General features: G+C 38.0%; 1 protein-coding gene across 9 annotated transcripts in view; it reads left to right on the forward strand.

The window, feature by feature from the left end:
* Bnc2 (basonuclin 2) overlaps positions 1-16,217 on the forward strand; it is a 403,502-nt gene extending 387,285 nt beyond the window's left edge. For 6 of the 9 annotated variants that reach the window (XM_047523680.1, XM_047523685.1, XM_047523679.1 and 3 more), the window contains one exon: positions 14,710-16,217. In XM_047523680.1, the coding sequence (XP_047379636.1) occupies positions 14,710-15,370 (661 nt within the window). In that variant the 3' untranslated portion in view covers positions 15,371-16,217. Of the gene's footprint in view, positions 1-12,930; positions 12,965-14,709 lie in introns of all 9 variants that reach the window. The other 3 variants (XM_047523687.1, XM_047523682.1, XM_047523686.1) reach the window with 3 other exon arrangements.
* Positions 16,218-20,519: the final 4,302 nt, after the last annotated feature.

Here is a 20,519-nt window from a genome sequence, read left to right on the forward strand (position 1 = left end):
TGAAGATGTTTCCAGATAGCCACCACTTATTCTAATGTTTCTCAATTGGGTAGAATTCTTTGACAAAGCAACCTGTAATGAAAGTACTATGGAAAAGTAGTGATGTGTCTCTGAAATATTCTGTTTTATCTCATTTGAAAGATGAACCTTTAAATAAAAGCCATATATATATATATATATATATATATATATATATAAAAAAATATATATAATTTCCTTTCTATTGACATAAAAGGAGCCCCATCTATGAAAAGTAAAATCTCCAAGAATAATAAGTGGTTTTCTTATACAATGCAAAACATGCTTTTAAAGAGAAATCTATTGTCTTAAAGATTTCCCCACTCCCATTTACCTTGTTCTGTAAAAATGGGTTGTAGTCACAAAGTTATTTTCAATTCTAAGTTATCAGAATATGTCAGATAGGATAGATATACTTTGAATAATAAAATATAATACTATGCCCAACCTCCCCTAAGTTTGTGAGTAATATTCATTCTTTCAAATTTGAAATAGTGCATGAGTTATAATGAGGTTAATGCATTGAATTTTTTTTAACAAAAATAAAAGACTCATGAAAACCTGCATAAAATATTTATGGAAATGGAGTGTTTGAAGACAAGCCAAAATTCACGCTTATTTGCATGAATTCCTATCAGAGTTTTAGTTGGTTTGCTGAAAATATTACGGTTCTTAACACCAGAATAAACAGCTGTAGGATCAAAAGGCTGTATACCTTAAGTTTGGTACTTTCATTTATGCCCAACCACTAAAAAACATAGTTACTAGGATGTTTATGTCCTTTATGCATAAGGAGGTACTGTTGCATGCTGTTGGTTTGTCAGAGAAAAAAACATTAATTTTTATTCTAAGGATGTGGGAGCTTAGCCAGTGGCTAAGAAGCTTAAAACAGAAACTTAAACCCGTGACAGATAACCAGGATGCTCCAGGTAGGAAGAATGGTACAGATGTGCTCTCAGGTGTGCTCCATCTCATAGGAAGTGGCAGACTTTGGGAGATAGGTGATTCTTTGAATGTGGTACCTAATATTTTTAAGTTTAGAATTTTGTCACACCTGATAATTGAAGAATAGCAAATTTAAAGGGGGGGACCAAAAACCTTGTTGCATTTATGACTGTTACTATAGTGCTGAAGCTAGGTACCACCAAAGGCCAGAAACAGCGATGCCATTGAGTACCAGCCTCTTTTTGCATCTCAACAAGAGTGGGCTATGGAACAGAATTCTACTCTTTTCAGCCTTCTTTTGTTACTTCATCATCTAATGTCATTGTGTGATTTAATCTCCTGTTCACAAAACCTCTTGGACCATATCTCTCATCGGTCCCTTAGACTTACCTTCTCCTCTCTTCACTTTTACTCTGTTAGTCACTAGAATGACAGGAAGTCTGTGTCCCTGTTTTTTTTCCACTTTAACTCACTGTGAAGTTAAGACAAGTTTTTCTTACCTTTCTGTTGAGCCAACAGACCTTTCCAAAGAAACCCTTCTTTGTCTTTAATTCTGCTGCCCTGAAACCATTTCTTTCCTTTCCCCAGTTTGAGTTTCATCCATCCTTGGCTCCATGGTGTCTACCTTGTGCAGATGAAGCACTGAGGGAGTTTGAGCTGGCAGGAGTGTGCAAGCTGCTAGGGTGCCTCTGGTATGGCTGGCAGAGTCGTCCTGTTACTCCTGTCCACAGCGTGGCCTTCTTGTCTTCAGAACTAGAAACCTTAACAGAAGGTACATGCAGGTCTACCTGGGCTTCTTCCAAGAAGTGTAGACCTAAGGAAGGTCAACCTAAGGAAGTTGCATTTTGTTCTTCAGATAGGCATATTAGTAAGATGGAAGTAGATGTGAAACACAGTGTTTTAAGTTTTGCAGATATTCCCATGTCTTTGCTTATGGTCCTTCTGGATTTTATGAGATCAAGTTACAGACTTTTTGAAAAGCAAGAGTGTTCTCTGTTTAATGTGACAGAGAGGAGAAAGAGACACAAGATTTGTCAAAGTTGAGGATTCTAAGCCACAATGCCAAAGGCATCCCTTTTCTATGCAATCATAAATGAGTGTGTGTTTAATAAATGCACAAGAGGACTATTCCACGCTCATGACAAAGATCAAGCTAAGGGACACAAAATCTAATTCATCCCAGACACTAAGTGTTGGAATAATTTTCATTCTGAGCACTAAAAGTGAAACATGAATAATTTTCTCTGTAAAGAACTCTGGTTCTCCAAGGTGATTGTTGATGTGTTCAAGTGTATATTGATAACACTATGAAGTATTAGATTTTGAAATTCTTTCTTCCTTTATCCCTAGATTTTTCTGCTGCTGAGTTATGGTTCTGTCAAGGAGTAAGATACTGGTCCTTAGTTTTGAAGTATACATATGAAATAGTCCCTGGGAAGAAGAAATTCTAACTAACTAGCCTGGACCTTCAGTCTTCAGAAAGAGAATTTTCTTGAAGATAGCATCATAGTCAGAATTAGCAAGGCTTAGTTAACTTTGGTCATTTTTCATCCCCTGACTTACACCTTTTATCCTGAGGAAAGCTGACTGGCCATGGATCACCTGTATATAAGGAAAGCCTGTGTATAAATTAAATTTGGTTTTTATTTAGGAAAAAAGCAAATAAATAAGCTTTTATCCTCTTCCCTTACATTGCTTCTTATTTGATAATATGTCAAAAAGTACTTTTATCTGTTTTCGTGATTGGCAGTTTTAAAACACCATCAACTAAAATGACTTTTTTTCCCCAGAAACTAGATCATGTGTATAGAAAGAAATATTTCTCTTTGTTGAGTTTCACCACCTTTATTGTTCTCTTTGAAGAGTGGTGGCCACTAATTGCTGAGGTTTGTTTTGAATTTTATCAGGAAGGTAAGCATAATCTGTTTGATCTTCAATGTGTAGGAAAGGTGATCCAGCCACATGAATAAATTTAAAAACAAAATATTTGCTTAGGGTGATTTATAAATAAATATGAGGCAACCATTGGTGCCAAGTGTGAACCTTCCTCGATTGCTAGTTAAATCAGTCCAGATTTAAACATGTAAACTTCTTGATTTGTATGGAATAAGACATCTGTATTTGGTTTATTAAAACCTGCTGATGTCTCCAGAACTAAATTTGTTCCTCTATAGGCCTCTGGGTAGCTGTAGCTAAAAAGCAGAGATGTATAGTTTTTGCTAGTCTTATTACCTGACTTCAAGCCCTGTACAGGTGTACAGGAATAAATTAACATGAGCTACCTCTGATGAGCCACTGCATACATTAACAACAGAGGTGAAGGTGCAAAAACATGCTACCTGCCTCCTGTTATCACCTTCTTGGGGAGAGCAGCATTCATTTTTTCCATCATTTTCTATGTTTGGAAACTTTCAGAGAACTTTTCTAGAGTGAGCTTTTCAGTAAGTACACACGATTTCACCAGGCACTACCTTCAAGAAATGAGCCACTTAGCACCAATTCAAGACAACTATTAGTATATTTGCCCTAACATAATTAGCTGTCAAATACAGTATGTTAATCTCACCACGTACAAGGGAAGAACTTTTCAAGGGAGCTACTATTTCATTTCCCAGTCAAACTACAACTCTGCATTTCCAAAATTCTTTAATGCCATGAAGTTTTGCAGGTCTTCTGACTTTTAAATGTTAGGAAGAGATTTTTCCTCCTGCTACTCTATTTGGCTTCACAATAGAGCCAACAGATCAATAGGCCTTTTGTACTTATCTCCATTACTTTCCATCAAAAGCAAACAAACAAAATAAATCCCCCTCTTGAGTAATTGCTAGTTGTGCCCTCCTCAAGCAAAACTTTAGTAGTAAGATAAACTTCTGTGTCATTCCTGTCCCTGGGGTTCTTTTTATACACTGGGAGAAGAGCAATGAGCAAAACGGTCTCCTTGTATCATGGGGAGAGACTCTGTCAAGCCTAAAGTGAGCCTCGGATCTTCCTAATGACCTCCTGCTGGCCCAGCTGGATGCAAGACAAGCTCATTTAAGCCTCTGCTGACCTTTCACTCCTCCACCACAAGAGCTGCACCAGTCACTTCCACATCTTCAAAACCATGGGCCAAATCTGGCAACAAAACTGAATGGCTGGCTAGCGATTTCCCGTGCATGATGCAGAGAGACTTTCATGAATTTCTATTGATGGGACTTAACGTTAAATCTCTGGTGGCTCTATCACTTCCACTGCACAAACATAATGCTTCCAAATAGCCCTTATTTTTTCTTCCTCTAGAAAGGAACCAGCTACTCTTTTCACCAGCATTATCTTGAAAATTCTGGCAAAAATAACAGAGAAGAAGGCAGGTACTGAGTGCTGAGGATGCATGAAGGCACCATTTGGAAAAAATCCTTTTCCTAATTTCCTCTGGTTCAGCAGACTCATGGTCCTTTAGTAGACTTAATTGGTACTAGTCTTTGTATATGATTTTATTTGAGAAACTTGTTTTTGTAGACAATCTATCCTTTCTTAAACATGTGGACCATTTTCTACCAGGAAGAGGGCAGCAAGACTGCACATTCCATCACATTCCATTAACATTTGCTCCAGTGACATGGGTAAGATCCGTTCCCTCCTAGCTGGGAGGCTTCTACCAACTCTCGCTGAAAGTCGTCCATTTGTTGTTTACTAAAAGGAGTGGAGACTTCCTTCTCTATTTAAATTTTATACTGAAGGTTGAGCTGTAAAGCATTTCTTTTTTTTTTTTTTCCTCTTTATAAAAGCATACTCAGAAATAATTTAATGTTTTTGACATAAGACTCCCACGAGCTTCAAATAAATGAATATGGCAGAATATGAAAGGAGTTTACACTTGCCAAAAAATTACAGTGTCATAAAAAAGGGATTCAGTGACTTTGATTCTCAAGTGCCAGGATGTTTGTGTGTGAGAGTCAGGCAAGCTAAGTCAGACGAAGAAGAATACTTTTTAGGAAAGGACAATTTTTTCTCAGTTATTTCACATAAAACTACACTTTAAAAAAATACCTAGATTTTATGTCCTAATGCAAACTGCCTGAATTAAAACAGGAGGTATAAATTTCTGGTAAAAAGCTGTTATGCCTGAAGTGTTAGTGATCTTAACTCTAGTACTTTATGGAGTTTATTACTTCTTTTATTAACTAGGGGAAAAAATGTTACCCACTTCCAGCTTAATTCTTTCTCTTGCTTACTCTGATTTGGACTTTACCTTAGGAAAGGGTGAGGGGCGCTAAAGTCAAGTGATTTGCCTGTACATGTGTACGTGCTGCCTCAATTTTGCTAGTGTATATGTCAATCTGAATTATGACCAGCCATGCAGAAATTACGCTAACAGTCTAATCTAAATGTACCCACATAATGTATATGTGTGTTTATACATAAACACCCACATAAATAAGAATATCAAAAGACAGATCATCCTTAATTGCCAGAGGAGACATCTCCATCTTGGAAAGTGATGTATGAAGTTACTTTATCACATTGATGGGAAATCAGAAGATTTTGTAAGTAAAATGAGACAAATTTGGGCAATGAGAACAACAGGCCTTCAGAAGGAAGCCTTTGAGGCCTCTTGGCCAGCTAAGGGGGCCGCTCTAACTCTGCTGCCTTTTTAGTCTCCTCTGTCACTGAGGGGGCACTGTTGGGTCAGTTCGCTCACTAGTAATTGTGTTTTACAGACTTCTAAAGCAATTGGCTCAGTCAGTCCCAATTCAATAAAAGTGGAGAGCAAGAGAGAGAGCACTTTTGTTCTATTTTTTACTTGAAATTATTTCATTCAGCAGTCTGTCTTTTTTATTACCAGGACTTGACATTAGCACTCCAAGCTATATTAGCATCCATTTCAGCAGTTCAGTAATGGTATTAAAAAAACACTTAACTTCAACGGTGAATGGTTGTATGACAGTACCATAAAAAATCCACATTAAAAAAAAAAAAAAACTTATGTATTTGTCCCAGAAAATTATTTTTCACTTGTTTAACCACTTCAAAACTATGTTCTCATGACGGGTGTTCATGAGCACCTTCTTATGCTAAGAAGCAGCCAACAGTGGTGCTCTGTGGATTAGGGAATTGGGGGAAAATGAAAGGGAGATCCAGAGGCAAGAGGGTAGGTAGAAATGCTGTTTACCCCGTATTTAGATTACCTTCCATTCATCAGCAGAGATGGAATTGGCAACCTCAGAGCACCCAAGGTGAAATTCTTGGATCCTCTTGCATGACTGGGATTTGATTTTGAACCCAACACTCTCCAAACTTGGGAGCAGAGCCTAACTACTTTGGCACTGTGGTGTGCTCATAAATGGCTACATTAGGTTCTAAATTTTGATTAAACATTCAGTAATTAATCAATGGTAGACACGAAGCAGTTGGCAAGGTCCAGAGCTGCAAAATGTTTAAGACATAAAACATTACGAAGTAATTAGAATATGCTCCTTCAAGAGAAGGATTGCCTTCAATAAAGAGGTAAATGATAGCATCCTGTTTATTGTGGACGTAGGCAGCCAGAGCAATATGATAAACTGCTGGAGATACACATATCAGTAATCATCCACATTATTAGTACCATTAATCATAATTCCAAAAATATGACAGCAGCAGCCAACTTTTTGACCAATTTTGCTTCTGCCTGTTGGCCATTATAACTTCACTAATAGACTGCAGAGCTCCTGTGCGTGGCAGTTTGCATCGAGAATGGAAGGTTAATTATATTTGAGCTGCTGATTTCTTCTCTCCTTGGAAAAGGCTTAGCACTTTGACAATCCCAGGAGCTCACCGTTGTTAAACCAGTAAAAGTACTTTATTGAAATTTTCTTTGTTGGTCAGGAATGAGGATATGTTTCCAATGAGATATAAGCGCCAGGCTGGGACGGCTGCTAATGTTTCTTGCTCCAAAGTGATTCTTGGGCAGCAAGATGAATGCAGTGGTTCTTTAGATCACTTTGCTCTCTCATTTCTTTTCTGCAAATGGGTAAGAAGTTCTGCACTACATGGTGATAGACCAGAAAATCCCACAATATATTGACATTCACAAATATGTGTGTATAGGACTAGGACATTGGAGGTGTTTTATAATACCAGGAGAAATAAGCCCCTCTTTAATAGAAAACTCTGCACTTTCAACCATACCTGTATGAACAAAAAGTAAAATGAATTTCACAAAAATCATCTGAATGTTTCTAAAAATTGAAATGTTTAGTAGCATAGGTGCATTAATTAACTGAAGGGTTCATGTTTCACCTGGTAGTTTTGACATCACTTAAATGAAGACGTAAATTAGATTATGTTCATTCTTTTATTCACTTTTTTAAATAGTTTTATTTTCCACACAAAATTCTGAGTAAGGTCATAGTATAATATATTGATTGTCCTACAAAATACTCGTTCTTCCCTTGAGGAAGTCATGCCTCCCTCTCCAATGCCATCTTTTAGAGGATCACAAGTTAACTGTTTGAATGATATGAATCACTTTTTAATGCTTTTTAGAAAGTATCTCCTTGGAAAACAGTCCTGGAAAGAAATTGATGTTCCATGTTGTACACATTAGAAAAGAAAGCTTACTTTTAAAATGGAAGAAAGAATTGAGTATGAAGAGAAAAACGCATTCCTATTATTTTGGAACTACATCTTCTCTTTCTATAAGTTAAATATAAAATGAGGGATGGACAGCTTGAGAATTAGTTCATCCAGGGTAAATATAAGACTTAGATTACAGCTGAGATTTCTTCCCAGTAAAGCCTTAAAAGATGCTCGGGCTCCTAGCTTTGCTCTCTTACCTAACAACAGTAGTAAACTGAGCACCATATGAACTGCCTGAATTTCCAAATGCTGTGAAAACACGATCCTATTCACAATGTAACACTCATCTCACATTACAGTGCAACAGGTACCTATTGAATAATCAGCACCCTGGAGAAGCCTCCATGTGTCAGTTACAACTCAAAAGTAAAACAGTTAGGGAACAGGGCTGTTGGATATCAATTCTGCACTTAACCTGAGCATCCACATACACATTTTCCATCTACCCATCTGCCTTCCCAAATGCCATGGCTGCATTAACATTTTTTATGCATTCCACAGCAATGACAAATTGTTTTCTAACTGTAGTGCCAGATTTAGTATGCGAAAGACACGTTTGCCTCTGCCAACAAACCAATAATTCTCACTAACATCTTCAGAGTTACAACATTTATAAAGTTGCAAAGTGGAGTAAACAAACCATCTGTTTGGCTTTTCCATATATGTCATGCTTTCTTATTAGCATATTACGATTCATTTAGTAAACAAATTTGGTGATTTCGTTCACGTCAAAGTTAGATCGGAAGCTTGAAGATGATTAACATTCCTGGGACAAGCACATTAATACATTGCTTCCTCTGCAAAGTTAAATGGCTTCTCAGGAGAATCGCCCCTTGTTGACAAGATGAGACTGTCAATTTTGTTTGCCTGCCACATTAGGGGCCGTAAGGGGATGGCAGGCTCTGAGAGAGGGGAGTCGTGTAGGCAGCATAATTCACTGTGAATTGAGAAAAGAAGTCTAATTCTGATAAATGGTCGACCCCAATACATCCTACCTGTTATTACAACAGACGTGCCGTATCTGTGCAGTAAATTAGCTAAACCCCTAAAGAGTTTGGTGGGAGCTTATCTTCAAGTGAATAATTTGAATGTAGAGGGAACTGTCTGCGTGACCAGTATGAATGATTTGTTTTATATTGAAAGGGATTGAAATGACTGAATTTTACACATTTAATTTGCAAGAATTTGCTTAGCTTCTATGTCTTGCATTTCCTTACTTTTTGGGTTTTTGAAAATTATCCACTAGAATTTTACATTGAGTTTTCTTCCTCAACTAAGGGATCATGTTCAGACCTTCTAGAGAGAACCCTTAAATAATAAGCCAGTTGAGCAACTACTAGTTTTGCAGAAATGGATATTGTCAAAATGTCATTTAATTCATAGAGATGTATGCATACTACTATTGATAAATGGCAATACAAAAGCATTGAGGTAAGTACAATAGGTAGTACTGTAGCAACCCAGATAAGAAGAGAACTAATGAAGGGCAGAGGTTTTGATTTTTCATTTCTGTGGATTTGGATAGCAGGTTTACCTTTCTGTTCAGGAGTATTGTTGATTAGATAATTTCATAATTTATTCAAAACTGATATTTAAATTTACCCAGAATGGATAAAAATCTGTCCCCAGATTGGATAAAAATGTATCCTCTATATTTTTCCCTCTTCATATATATATATATATATATATATATATATATATATATATATATACAGTTGACTATATGCATAAGTTTCATATCTGTAGATTCAACTAACCACAGATCAAAAGGAGTAAAACAATACTGTGTCTCTACTAAACATATATGGACTTTCTTTTCTTGTCATTTCCTATACCCTACAGTACAACAACAATTTGCATGGTATTTGCATTGTATCAAGTATTATAAGTAATGTAGAGGGGATTTAAAGTATACAGGGGAAATGTGTGGGCTTTATGAAGATACTACATCTTTCTACATAAGGAACTTGAACATACACAAATTTTGGTCAGGGGGTGCTGGAACAGATCCCTGCAGAATACTGAATGATGGCTGTGTACACACAACATACATACACAGTATCTGCTCTGTATGCATCAATATGATCATTCTGGACAATATCGTTTGAGAAACGTGTGTGTGTGTGTGTGTGTGTGTGTGTGTGTGTGTGTGTGTGTTTTGAATGTCAGAGTCAAGCAGGAAAATAAAGGCAAAAACTGACCCAAAGAGGAACCTGAATTCCATTTTACCCAAGGCATTGTAATTAATTACAAAGTGTTTTATTTCAATTCACTAAGTTTAGAATGGGTCAAAACTGAATTAAGAGTTAAGCATCGGACATTTCATGTAAGTTGTAGCTTGATTCACTATTCCTTTTCTGATTGCTGCAGTATATTATCTTAACTCAGTCGTGAGACTTTAAAAACAAAAGCCAGTTTTTTTCCTGTATCTCATAAGACAAATTTAAAAACTTAAAACACTTTTAATTTAAATAAACTAACTTTTGTTTTTAGTTTTAATTTTTATGAAACATTGCACTAAGTCAAATTGGGCATTTGAGCAAGTGGATAAAGAGAGACCCAAGAGAAGTCCAAAACAGGTACTTGCTTTCCCTCTCTAAAAGGCACTTGCATTTACTTGACTACATTTAATGAATCTCATGCCTTCTGTGGTTGCATGGTAAGGTTTTCATCAAAGAAGCAAACAATAAAAAAAAAAAAAAAAGACTGGTAATTCATTGTAGTCCAGTTAGAGAACTTTCACTCAGCATATAAAATAAGAAAAAAGAAGTTCGGGTTTTGACACCTTCCACCCCATTTGAAAACTTTATTACTTTTTACTTTTTGTGATCTTACTCCTAGTGAGGCTTTTGGTAAACTCAAGGTGTAGAAGAATACAGAAGTTCAGGATAGCCCAAGCTAGAGGACTTTTTCGTGCCCTAATTGTGTAGCCTCCCTGTACCATACTGGGGTGTTAGTAGCTTCAGAATTTTACCCTTTGCTTTCTTACCACTGTCTTCTTAAATTCCCTGTTCCATGCTTCTACCTTGGGATTGTTATCTTCTTCCCTCCTGTGGTATATTTTGGGAAAAGCTTCTTTAAGACTCATGCCTTCTATGAATTGAAGACAAATAAATGTACTTTTAAATATATTGGATGTACAAAATTCTGTACTTAATCTTCAGGACACTTAAGTTAAATTAGACTTTGTTCGGATTCTTGAAAGTAACCTTCTTGGGGCTAAATTTTGAACCATCCTCTTGACCCTTACCCTTTATACCTGTGAACTCATTTTCTCTCTCCATCTCGGCCTATTTTTTTTCCCCCTGCCAGAAGAATTTGCCTCCACATATCTGCATCATCTACCTAATCAGAGCAAATAGAAACAGCTTTTATACTGTGTACATTCTTATAAAAACACAAGAAGTTCTAACTCAGTCTAGATTTTTGTTGATGCTTATTCCTCCTCCTTTGCTGAAGATATTCAGAATGCTAAATTTATTTGTAAAAAACCATCTCTCCCTAGAGAACTCAGAATAGGTTGCTTCCTGGATTCTTTTTTCCAGTTGTTACAACACTTTCTTGTCCCAGCATCTTCCTATTCCCAGCACTCTCTGGCCTTCTTCCCATTTTAGGATCCTCTTCTATCTACATCTGATTGTCAGTAGGTGAGAGTTCTTTCTGTATCCCTTTCATCTTTTCTTTCTTTTCACCTCTTTAGTTTTGCTGATCCAAATAAATGTGTAATATTCCTCGAATTGCTATTAACCCTAGGTCTTGGTGTCTCCCGAGGATGGTATTTTATGACAGATAATGGTTTGGATTGACTGACTGGAAAGTCCCAACAATAGGTCTGTGTTAAAATCAAGTGCTGCCTTCTATCCATTTTGTGGAGGCCAGACCCTAACCTGTTGAAGGATCAGCACTCTCCTCTTTGCCTCCATCCCTGGCTGTCCTTTTCCCCACCCCAGTAGTACTATGTGAGTTTGTTAGATAATCCCCAAGCCCGCTATTCTGAGAGTGAGCCAGCAGGCTTTTCATAGCCTGATCTTCCCATCCCCACTTCAAGTGTTTTGCATATGGCATTTAGGAGGATTATTAAACAAAAATGAAATAGATTAAGAAATGAACATAAAAGAATCAATTCTCTTGAACTGTGGTTGCATAATGGAAATCGACTACCATGAATGAACCCGTGTTCTGAAGTTATGAACAGGAGAGCTAATGCACTGCCATGAGTTCATCTTTATTATTGCATTACACCTGAATCAATTGATAAAGTAGCTTTTTTTTTTTTTTTAAAGCGAGGGATGGCACTTAATTGAATAAGAGTCAATGTAATTATATTAGCAGAGGCCAACAGTACTGCTGACAGCGGAAAAGGGACACTGTCGAGCAGAGTGCCAGAGCTGGTCCGCACATTTCTGCACATCGTTTGGTTGACAGATATTGAGGGCTGGTACATCATCTAATTAGATTGTAGATTTCTACTGCTGTAAGTGAGAAATGAAGAGAAAATCTCTTCCTGGTAACACAGCGGTAGAGATGTGTAATTTCACAAGTCATCTTAGGGAAGAGGTGTCCATCTGGGTGATCAGTGTGTCCTTTGTCAATGTTAATTTATTCTTCCTCATTCAGTGTGTCTCGATGTGACTGCTGTGTGTCTGGCTGCTGTTTTCTCAGCAGTGAACCTAGGAAATGGTAACTGCAGATGTGTGAGAAACAACGCAGAGTTCTAGATTATACTCATCACAAAATGTGTGTTTGTGAAATAAAGAAAGGGAGAGGGTGTTAACAGTAATAAATGGGGGTGGGTAGGATTCCATGAGCTGCTTATAGTTGGCAGACTGTACGATCAATAGAATAATAGTACACAATGTAACTTTGGTCCCACATTCTTGTCATAACCCTGGTGGTGCCCTACCCACATGTCATAGTAAAAGACTTCACAGTAGGCATTTCCTGCACTCTGCTTAGCATCTGCGCTAGGAGTCATCTGCCATCTGACACCAAGGAAACAGGGAGGACTGTGTCAGAGCTGAGACCATGGGGACAACTTCTGTTTATCATTCACATACCCACACTGCATGCATCTGTTCAGAACTCATTTATGGATGATGATGATGATGCTGTGAATTTGGTTTATCTTAATTTGATTTATGATTTTTGGATTATGCAGCTGATCTGAAAATCATCAAGACTGCATATGGGATGATCACTTAAGACAGAAAATAATGTTGTGATCAGAACATTTTGAATCCCTATTTTATTGTTTAAGTTTTTTTTTAAACCAGATGTCTAGAATGTGAATTTGTTTTCTCTCTCTCTCTTTCTCCCTCTTTCTCTCTCTCTGTCTCTCATTCTTGCTTTCTTTTGTGATCGATTTAGCAAAAGATTAGAAAGCTGATCTTATTATCACAAGGTAAGCTCAGCCTTCCCAAGTGCAGTGTGGAGAGGGCTGCTGCCCCTCTGCCCTTAAATTCGAGTGCTATATATTGTCTTGTGTGGAAGGGTGGAGAAGGGCTTTCCCACCTTTCTTGTCTCTGTGGCACATACCTCTCACCCATCTCTCAGAAATGTCAGCCATGCCTGTCACCAAATGGAGTGACTTGTTTTGATCGTCCATACTTTTTAATGATAACCAGAAGGTCTTTTGAACTGTATGCCGGCCATTTAGGCCATTTCTATTTTCATGATTACTTCTCCATGAAGTAGAGCTTTCACCAACATTGAGAGGCTTTATTTGCCTGTTTATCAGTTTATTTTTGGAAGGGTAGTATTCAATTTAGGTACTTGTCAAACATCTGAGCCTTTGCAGGTGGAGAGAGGTATATGCCCAAGGGCACTTTAAAAATAAATGGGGGATGTAAATACAAAGGCAATGTTTTCAGAGAGATAATAACATATCAGACTTTGTAAATCATGATGTCCCTGTGGATACTCTGGGACAAATCTTATCTTTTTTTTTTTTTTTTTTTTTTTTTTTACACAAGCAAAGCACTCAGTGAATGGAGTAAAAGTTTTGCTTGTCTAAATAGTACGGGATCCAGTTGTTGAAATAGAGGGATTTTATGTTCTTGTTGTGCTTGATAATTTTTTATGTTCTTGTTGTGTTTTAATTTTGTCCTTTTGGGTTTTTTCTCTTGTTTAGTGTGATTTTTTTTTTTTTTAATGGTGGGTGGGTTGTTTAAAAATAGCTCATTTTAAAAGTTTAAATTTTAAAGTAGAATTATTTGATGAAAACATTCAGCACTAAATGTAGCAGCTTCCAAGCTCATTCAGTTTTTACATTTAACTGGTATCCCTAATCATTCTGAGAAAAGGGATTTATGTTGCTAAAGACAGTCTTAACTCTACTTCAAATTACTAGTCTATTGGGCCAAATTTTTTCTTATTTAAAACTTGAATGACTGGGTATTGTGGCCTGTAATCCCAGCTGCTTAGGAGGCTGAGGCAAGAGGGTGGCAAATTTGATGCCAGCTTTGTCAATTTAGCAAGACCCTGTCTCACAATAAGACTTTTAAAAGGACTGGGGATGTAGCTCAGTGGCAGAGCACTTGCTTAGCATGTGCAAGACACTGACTCAATTCCTAGTTCTGGGTTGCAGGGATGTGGGGGCAGGATTTCATTATTTTTTGAAGTTAAACCTACATTATCTAGACCATTTACTTTAAAAAATGTGCTTTTTAATATCTCTAAATACAGGGTTTGCTGTATTAAGAAAGAATGATTTTTTGTTTTGTTTTAGGTAAATTTAGACTTTTCCACTTAGACAAGCAGAAAGTTTCCATTCTTTAATCCTACTTAATATATATTTTCTAAAATTTCTGCTATGAGGTCCTCCACAGCCGATGCTGCCACATGGTAACAGTGTCGGAACAATCATTAGAAAAGGGTGCATGGGTTTGCATTCATCCTACCATTTAAGAATTTTACTCTCTTAAGAAAATTATGTTAATGGAAAGTTACCCTTATTGCACCTCCCACCACCGCCACTTGCCCCAATCCCTAGTATGTAGGGAAATGCTTGCTTTTATAATGGTGTAATTAGGAATGAATGTGCTTATTTGATGCCTTGTGAAAGCTGAATTTATTTTAAAGTGCTCTCCCTTTTCTCACCCTCCCCGCTCCCTGTGCACCTACCCCCCTTCCCTCTTGTTTTCCTAGACACAGTGCCAACATAAATCTGCATCGTAAACTGTTGACCAAAGAACTCGATGACATGGGCCTGGACTCATCACAGCCTTCCCTTAGCAAGGACCTCCGGGATGAATTTTTAGTGAAGATCTATGGTGCCCAACACCCCATGGGGCTCGATGTCAGGGAAGATGCCTCCTCTCCCGCAGGGACTGAAGACTCCCACCTGAACGGGTATGGGAGAGGCATGGCCGAGGACTACATGGTCCTTGATCTGAGCACCACCTCCAGCCTCCAGTCGAGCAGCAGCATCCATTCCTCCAGAGAATCTGATGCAGGCAGCGACGAGGGGATTCTTCTCGACGACATTGACGGGGCGAGTGACAGTGGGGAGTCTGCACACAAGGCTGAGGCCCCCGCCCTCCCTGGCAGCCTAGGGGCTGAAGTTTCAGGATCTCTTATGTTCAGCAGCTTGTCTGGGAGCAATGGTGGGATCATGTGCAACATTTGCCACAAAATGTACAGCAACAAGGGGACTCTGAGGGTGCACTACAAAACTGTGCATTTGCGAGAAATGCACAAGTGCAAAGTCCCTGGTTGCAATATGATGTTTTCCTCTGTGCGAAGCCGAAATCGGCACAGTCAGAACCCTAATCTCCACAAAAACATTCCCTTCACTTCAATAGATTAGTCCCAGAACGGACACTACAAATGCCAGCTCTCACCAGATGGCCTACATCTTTGAACTGCCATAGTCAGTGTGCGCTTACCTACGCGGCGGGGGTGGATATGTGTGTGCACATGTGTATGCCTCTGTGTCTACATACACACACATACAACACATTTTCTTTTCTTTAGATAAAAAGATAAACACTAGGTGCTTTTGAATTTTTTTTCTTTTTCCTTTATAGTTTTGGTAAAGGGATGGGATCTTTAATTCGGGGGTGAAAACAGAGTGCCCCTTTAAACACACACACACACACACACACACACACGCACACGCACACGCACACCGTGCAGCTAGCCCCAATTTTGATAGAATAATTCTTGGTCTTCTCCAAAGAGACAATTTGTTGTACCCATGACTGTTGCCTGCAAAAAATAAAAGGGAAAAAAGAAAAAAGAAACAAAAAGGAACTTCTTATAGTTGTCTTTTGTGAACTTTAAGGTTTTGAGAGAATCTTCAATTAAAGCATGGCAGATTCACCTGTAAATATTTAGCCTTGAGAGGCCAATGATGTAAAACAATTGTATTGATGGTCGTTTAACTCTTTTGTTTAATTTTTACAGTTACATCCAGCTGTTAGATATGCAGGAAAAAATAGTTTGCTGGCTAGCTCTATTCATTTATGTTAGCATTAATGCACATTTTTTTTTTTTTTTTAAACATGGTCTTGTTTTTACTACCTGTTAGATATAGTGATAAAGAGGTGCTGGCATGCTTTACAGCACAGATCTGATTTTTTAAAATGTCCTGTACTAGTACATAAATCCAGTCATGCACTTTTTATCATACACTACAAGGGGATGTGTAATATCCAGGCTTTTTTTTTTTTTTTTTTTTTTTTTTTTTTTTTAAACTTTAAACTATTGCCATACTTCAGTAAGTGTCTTTTTGAAAAAAATCCACTTGTATAAAAATGGTCTGGTCAGTATAGGGCACAAATGCCAAACAAAAGTATTAGTGTTAACACAAAACTGCCAACTTTGCACAAGTTTCCAGAAAAGAAAATACAATTAGTCACTCAACATAACCACAGGCCAATTTGTCGGCCACCAGAAAACCGCTTTGAAAAAAAACACTTGGTGATTCTTTCAAGTGCTGAATGTTATTAGAATCAACATTGCATCCTTCTTGCTTATATGTTAAGTTACATAAAAGGAAAACAAAATTATGTGGTGTGAATCAGCCAAGGCATTTCTTCTTTAGAGGCAGGATAATATTTCAGGATACAAAAGCCCAAATTACTCACTATGGAACAAAGCTGAATGCAGTAATAGAGTTGAACACTTCTTTCCAAGGTCCTAACCCTTATCCTTTGTAAAGAAAGAAAGTCTGAACTGGATTGGTCTGTTGTATGACCGTCTCATTTGTCGCAATTTCTGCAGTAGTGCTATGATTCAGGCCTGTTTGGTAGACAAAATCAAAAGCTGTTTAACAGCAGCAGTACTTGGAAGCTCTGAGAACACGTGCTAAACTTGAATTGAGCAACACTCCTTCCGAAAGGCAGAGGAAGGGGGGTTGAGATAGGATCTCACTGTGTAGTGTTTTGTTTCCCCACACGAATTTGTCAGAGAAATGAAAGCAAGCCTGAAACCAAGCAGTCGAGAGTTGGGGGGAGGGGGTCTGCTCCAAACTTTTTTTGTTTTGTTTTGTTCTGTTTCCGATGTTTACACATGTTGCCTGAGCTGGTTAACCACATCGGCAGCCTGAGCTACCACAGCATACTGACTAAATGATGATATTTACTCAAGTTCAGTCTGCAGCCAAAACTATTAGTGTGTGCACTGCAGACTGTTGTCTTTTTTATTTTCTTTCTTTTAAATGGGGAGGGGGTGACAAACAAGGAATAGTTTATCAAACAATACACAATATAAAGAGAATGTATTTCTTTTTTGCATTTAATGGCCTCAAACATTTCTCACATCTGTCTAAAAGTTAGAAATATCCCTTCGTTTCAATGTTTTGTGTCATTTCCATTTTTCCTATGTTCTATAATTATTTTTTCTGTGTTCACATCAGCATTCACTTCCGTTAAATTTGCCAAAGGAAACTGTTTAATATGTTTCTGTTATTATTATTCCTGTAGGATTTATTGTACCTCGCAGTATTTATTGTTTCCAAAAATAAGCACCATTCGTTGGGGATTCAGTATTTTTATTTGTGAAAATTTCAGAAACAATAGATTCTTAAAGATAAGCTAGATGTATCTAGGAGCTTTATCTTTTTGCCTCCTTCTGAGGATGCTAGGGAGGATGCTATGGGGTTTGTTTGATTCTTCATTTGTTCTACAGTGAGGAAAGACCAAAGTATTTGCAGTACAAAAGAAACTTTATCACACACTATGTCTGTTAAATGACAAATGTTTACGGTAAAAAGCTGAGGAATTAGTAATAACCGTTTTTGTTTTCTTGTACCTTTGAATTCCCCAAAGTCTTAATTGCTTTATTTTGGTGTTGTGTTAAATTGAATAGACAGAGATGTTTTCCTTTGTTTTATACCTTATAAGACTCTGTACAGTATGTTTGTTAAAGATTGAACCAGAATAATGAACGTTTGTTTGCAAACATTTTGGTCCTCTTAGCGTTCTGTGTATTGCGCTGTTGCCCCAATACCAAATGACTAGATTCAAAATGGGTGGAAAAATATTTCTAGAATTCCAACAAAAGATTATGGCGACTCTGGCTTTTGGAGTGCGTAGACTAAATTACACCTATTTTATGGAAATTAATACACCTTTTAATTTCAGCAACTTTTAAAAGTTACACTCTTAGTTGAGATATTAGAACTCATCTGTACAAAATCAGCCTTTAGTCTGTTTAGTTTAATGTCAAGTAAAAGGTCAGATAGCCCTAGTCAGTGAATTACGTAGCTGTCTGGAGGTCATGTCGGCAAATAGATCAGACTTAGAACAACTTTCTGTTGCTTCCCACAAACCAGGTGAATTGACTATAGCCAGTTAGAGAAAGTCCAGAAGTAATGTGATTTGAGGAGCAGAATTTCCCTTGCTTGGAAACATGTGTGTTTACTTTTTTTTTTTTTTTTTTTTGTCAGATAAATGGCAGTAAGTCCTGGGCAGCTGGCACTTTTTAAGTATCTCCCCTATTTGCTGCTACTTTTGTGCCTCGAGTGCCCAATTGTTATAGCGGCCTTCAAAACAAGTAAATAGCATTTTCCAATATAAAGCCTGTTTGCTTAAAAAGGTCAAGGGGAGTGGATGGATGTTGTGCATAAAATGTAAAATCTGAAGTGTATGATTACTGTAGTCCCACGTATTGCTTGTTCCTGGGTATGCCTGGGTGCAGGGTTGTGACTGAACTGCAATTCTACTTAAGGTGTGATCCTGAGGCTCGTGTGCAAATGGGAAGGATAAAGAGATCAGCATTTTGATCACTGAGCTCTTCATCTCTGCCCATTCCTACTACTATTTTCATGGGAGTTTCCTGTTAAACAGTTTCTCTCTTGCTACATCCATTTTATGCTGGCTGAAAATTGATAGGAATATAGATTTTCATCTAAGCAGCTTTTGGTTGATGTTAGCCAGAGTTTCATCACAGGTACAAAATTAAGGCAGTATTATTGTGCATGTTCTCTAGCTGATGTTGAAACTTACTGTTTCTATCATTTTAAACTATGTTTTTGTAAATACAAGAAAGGCTTGGTCCACTTTGGGAATATCTGCATGCTGTGGAGGGGGAAGAAAGAGAGGAAGAAAAGGGATAGATAATAAGTAATTTGGTTTTTAAAATATGATATGAAGCTTGATCATCTTAGTTCTGCTAGTAATTATATTTAAATAAGTCAAACAGATGTACTTCATTCCAGGTCTCACACAGCTGCCCTGTTCAGTCTGATGCTTTTTTTAAGGTTGGATGGTGTAAACGTTTTCCTTTTCAATATGACAAGCATTTCTTTTAAGACTTTTTTTTTTTTTTTTTTTTTGCATAATGGTGCCACTGTCCTTGTAGTGTGATTTCTTTGGTCCTGAATTTCCAGGCCCTTCCAGAAAGAGGAGGAAGGTGCTCAACTGGTTAACCATGTTTGTGTATATATTGCTCCCCCACCCTCTAGAAAAGCTCTGACTGTATGGAGAACAGGCTAGTCCATAGGTACTCTTCCTCATTTTCCTCAGGAGAAGCTGCGACTAGGTTCCCACCAAATAAAATGTGACCTTCCCCTGTAGTTCCTTTGTTCACACCTCAATGTGTGTCAAGATAGGGTGGGGAGGACTAGGTAATCACAATATAAGGAAGCTGGTAACCCTGAGCAGTCCTAACTTGTGTCTGGTCTGCTGGCATCAGGTTAGATTGACTATCAGTAATAGAATCCGACTGTCACAAGCCACGCTGCACCTGCCGTCAGAAGCAAGGAGTCACCAGGAGAAACGCTGTCATCCTGCAGCACACCCTTTTCCCAGGAGCTCTTCAAAGTTAGGCAGATCTTACTTTCTTATTATTTTGCTTTCATCGCCTTCCCCTGAACTTGGAATGTTTAAGGGGTCTTGCTTTCCCCTCTCATTCTTTATTTTTAACAGGAAGGATCTAATTGAGGAAGGAGGGCCAAAAAGACTGGAGGGATCTCTCTTTTTCCATCAGAGTAAGTAAGACTAAGTAGAGAGCTGAGAGCTGCCCTAGTTTTGGGGTAGAAAGGAAAATAGTTACTGCACTGAAAGTCTGGTACAGTTCTGCCTAGCAGTAGGTGACAGCATATCAATGCCAGGACCTGCAGCAGGTGAGTCACCGACCACATCTGGGGAAGGGATGACCGCAAGGGCAGCTGCATGGACTGGGACAGTTCCTTAAGGGTCAGGGGAGCCAACAAGGGCAGTCAGGAGGTTGGGGTTTACTTTTGAATTGTTTAAGTGAGAAGTGATGATAGAGTCCCTTTGGAAGCAAAAAGATTCAGGCAGTCACCTAGATTCTAAAAAAGACTGGTGGTGAGACCTGTTTCTCATCCTGATGAGCAGAAGAGTACACTTGGGTGGTGCCAACATGAATCTTCCTCCATCACTACTTTTTCTTGCCACTATAGCAACGCGCAAAGCCGTGGTTTCAACCCTCCTTGGCCGATGATCTTTTGATCAGAACAGGAGCTCCCTCACTGTCCTATCAGGCATAGA

Source organism: Sciurus carolinensis, chromosome 14 (genome assembly GCF_902686445.1).
Source record: "Sciurus carolinensis chromosome 14, mSciCar1.2, whole genome shotgun sequence".
NCBI classification, from domain to species: Eukaryota; Metazoa; Chordata; class Mammalia; order Rodentia; family Sciuridae; genus Sciurus; species Sciurus carolinensis.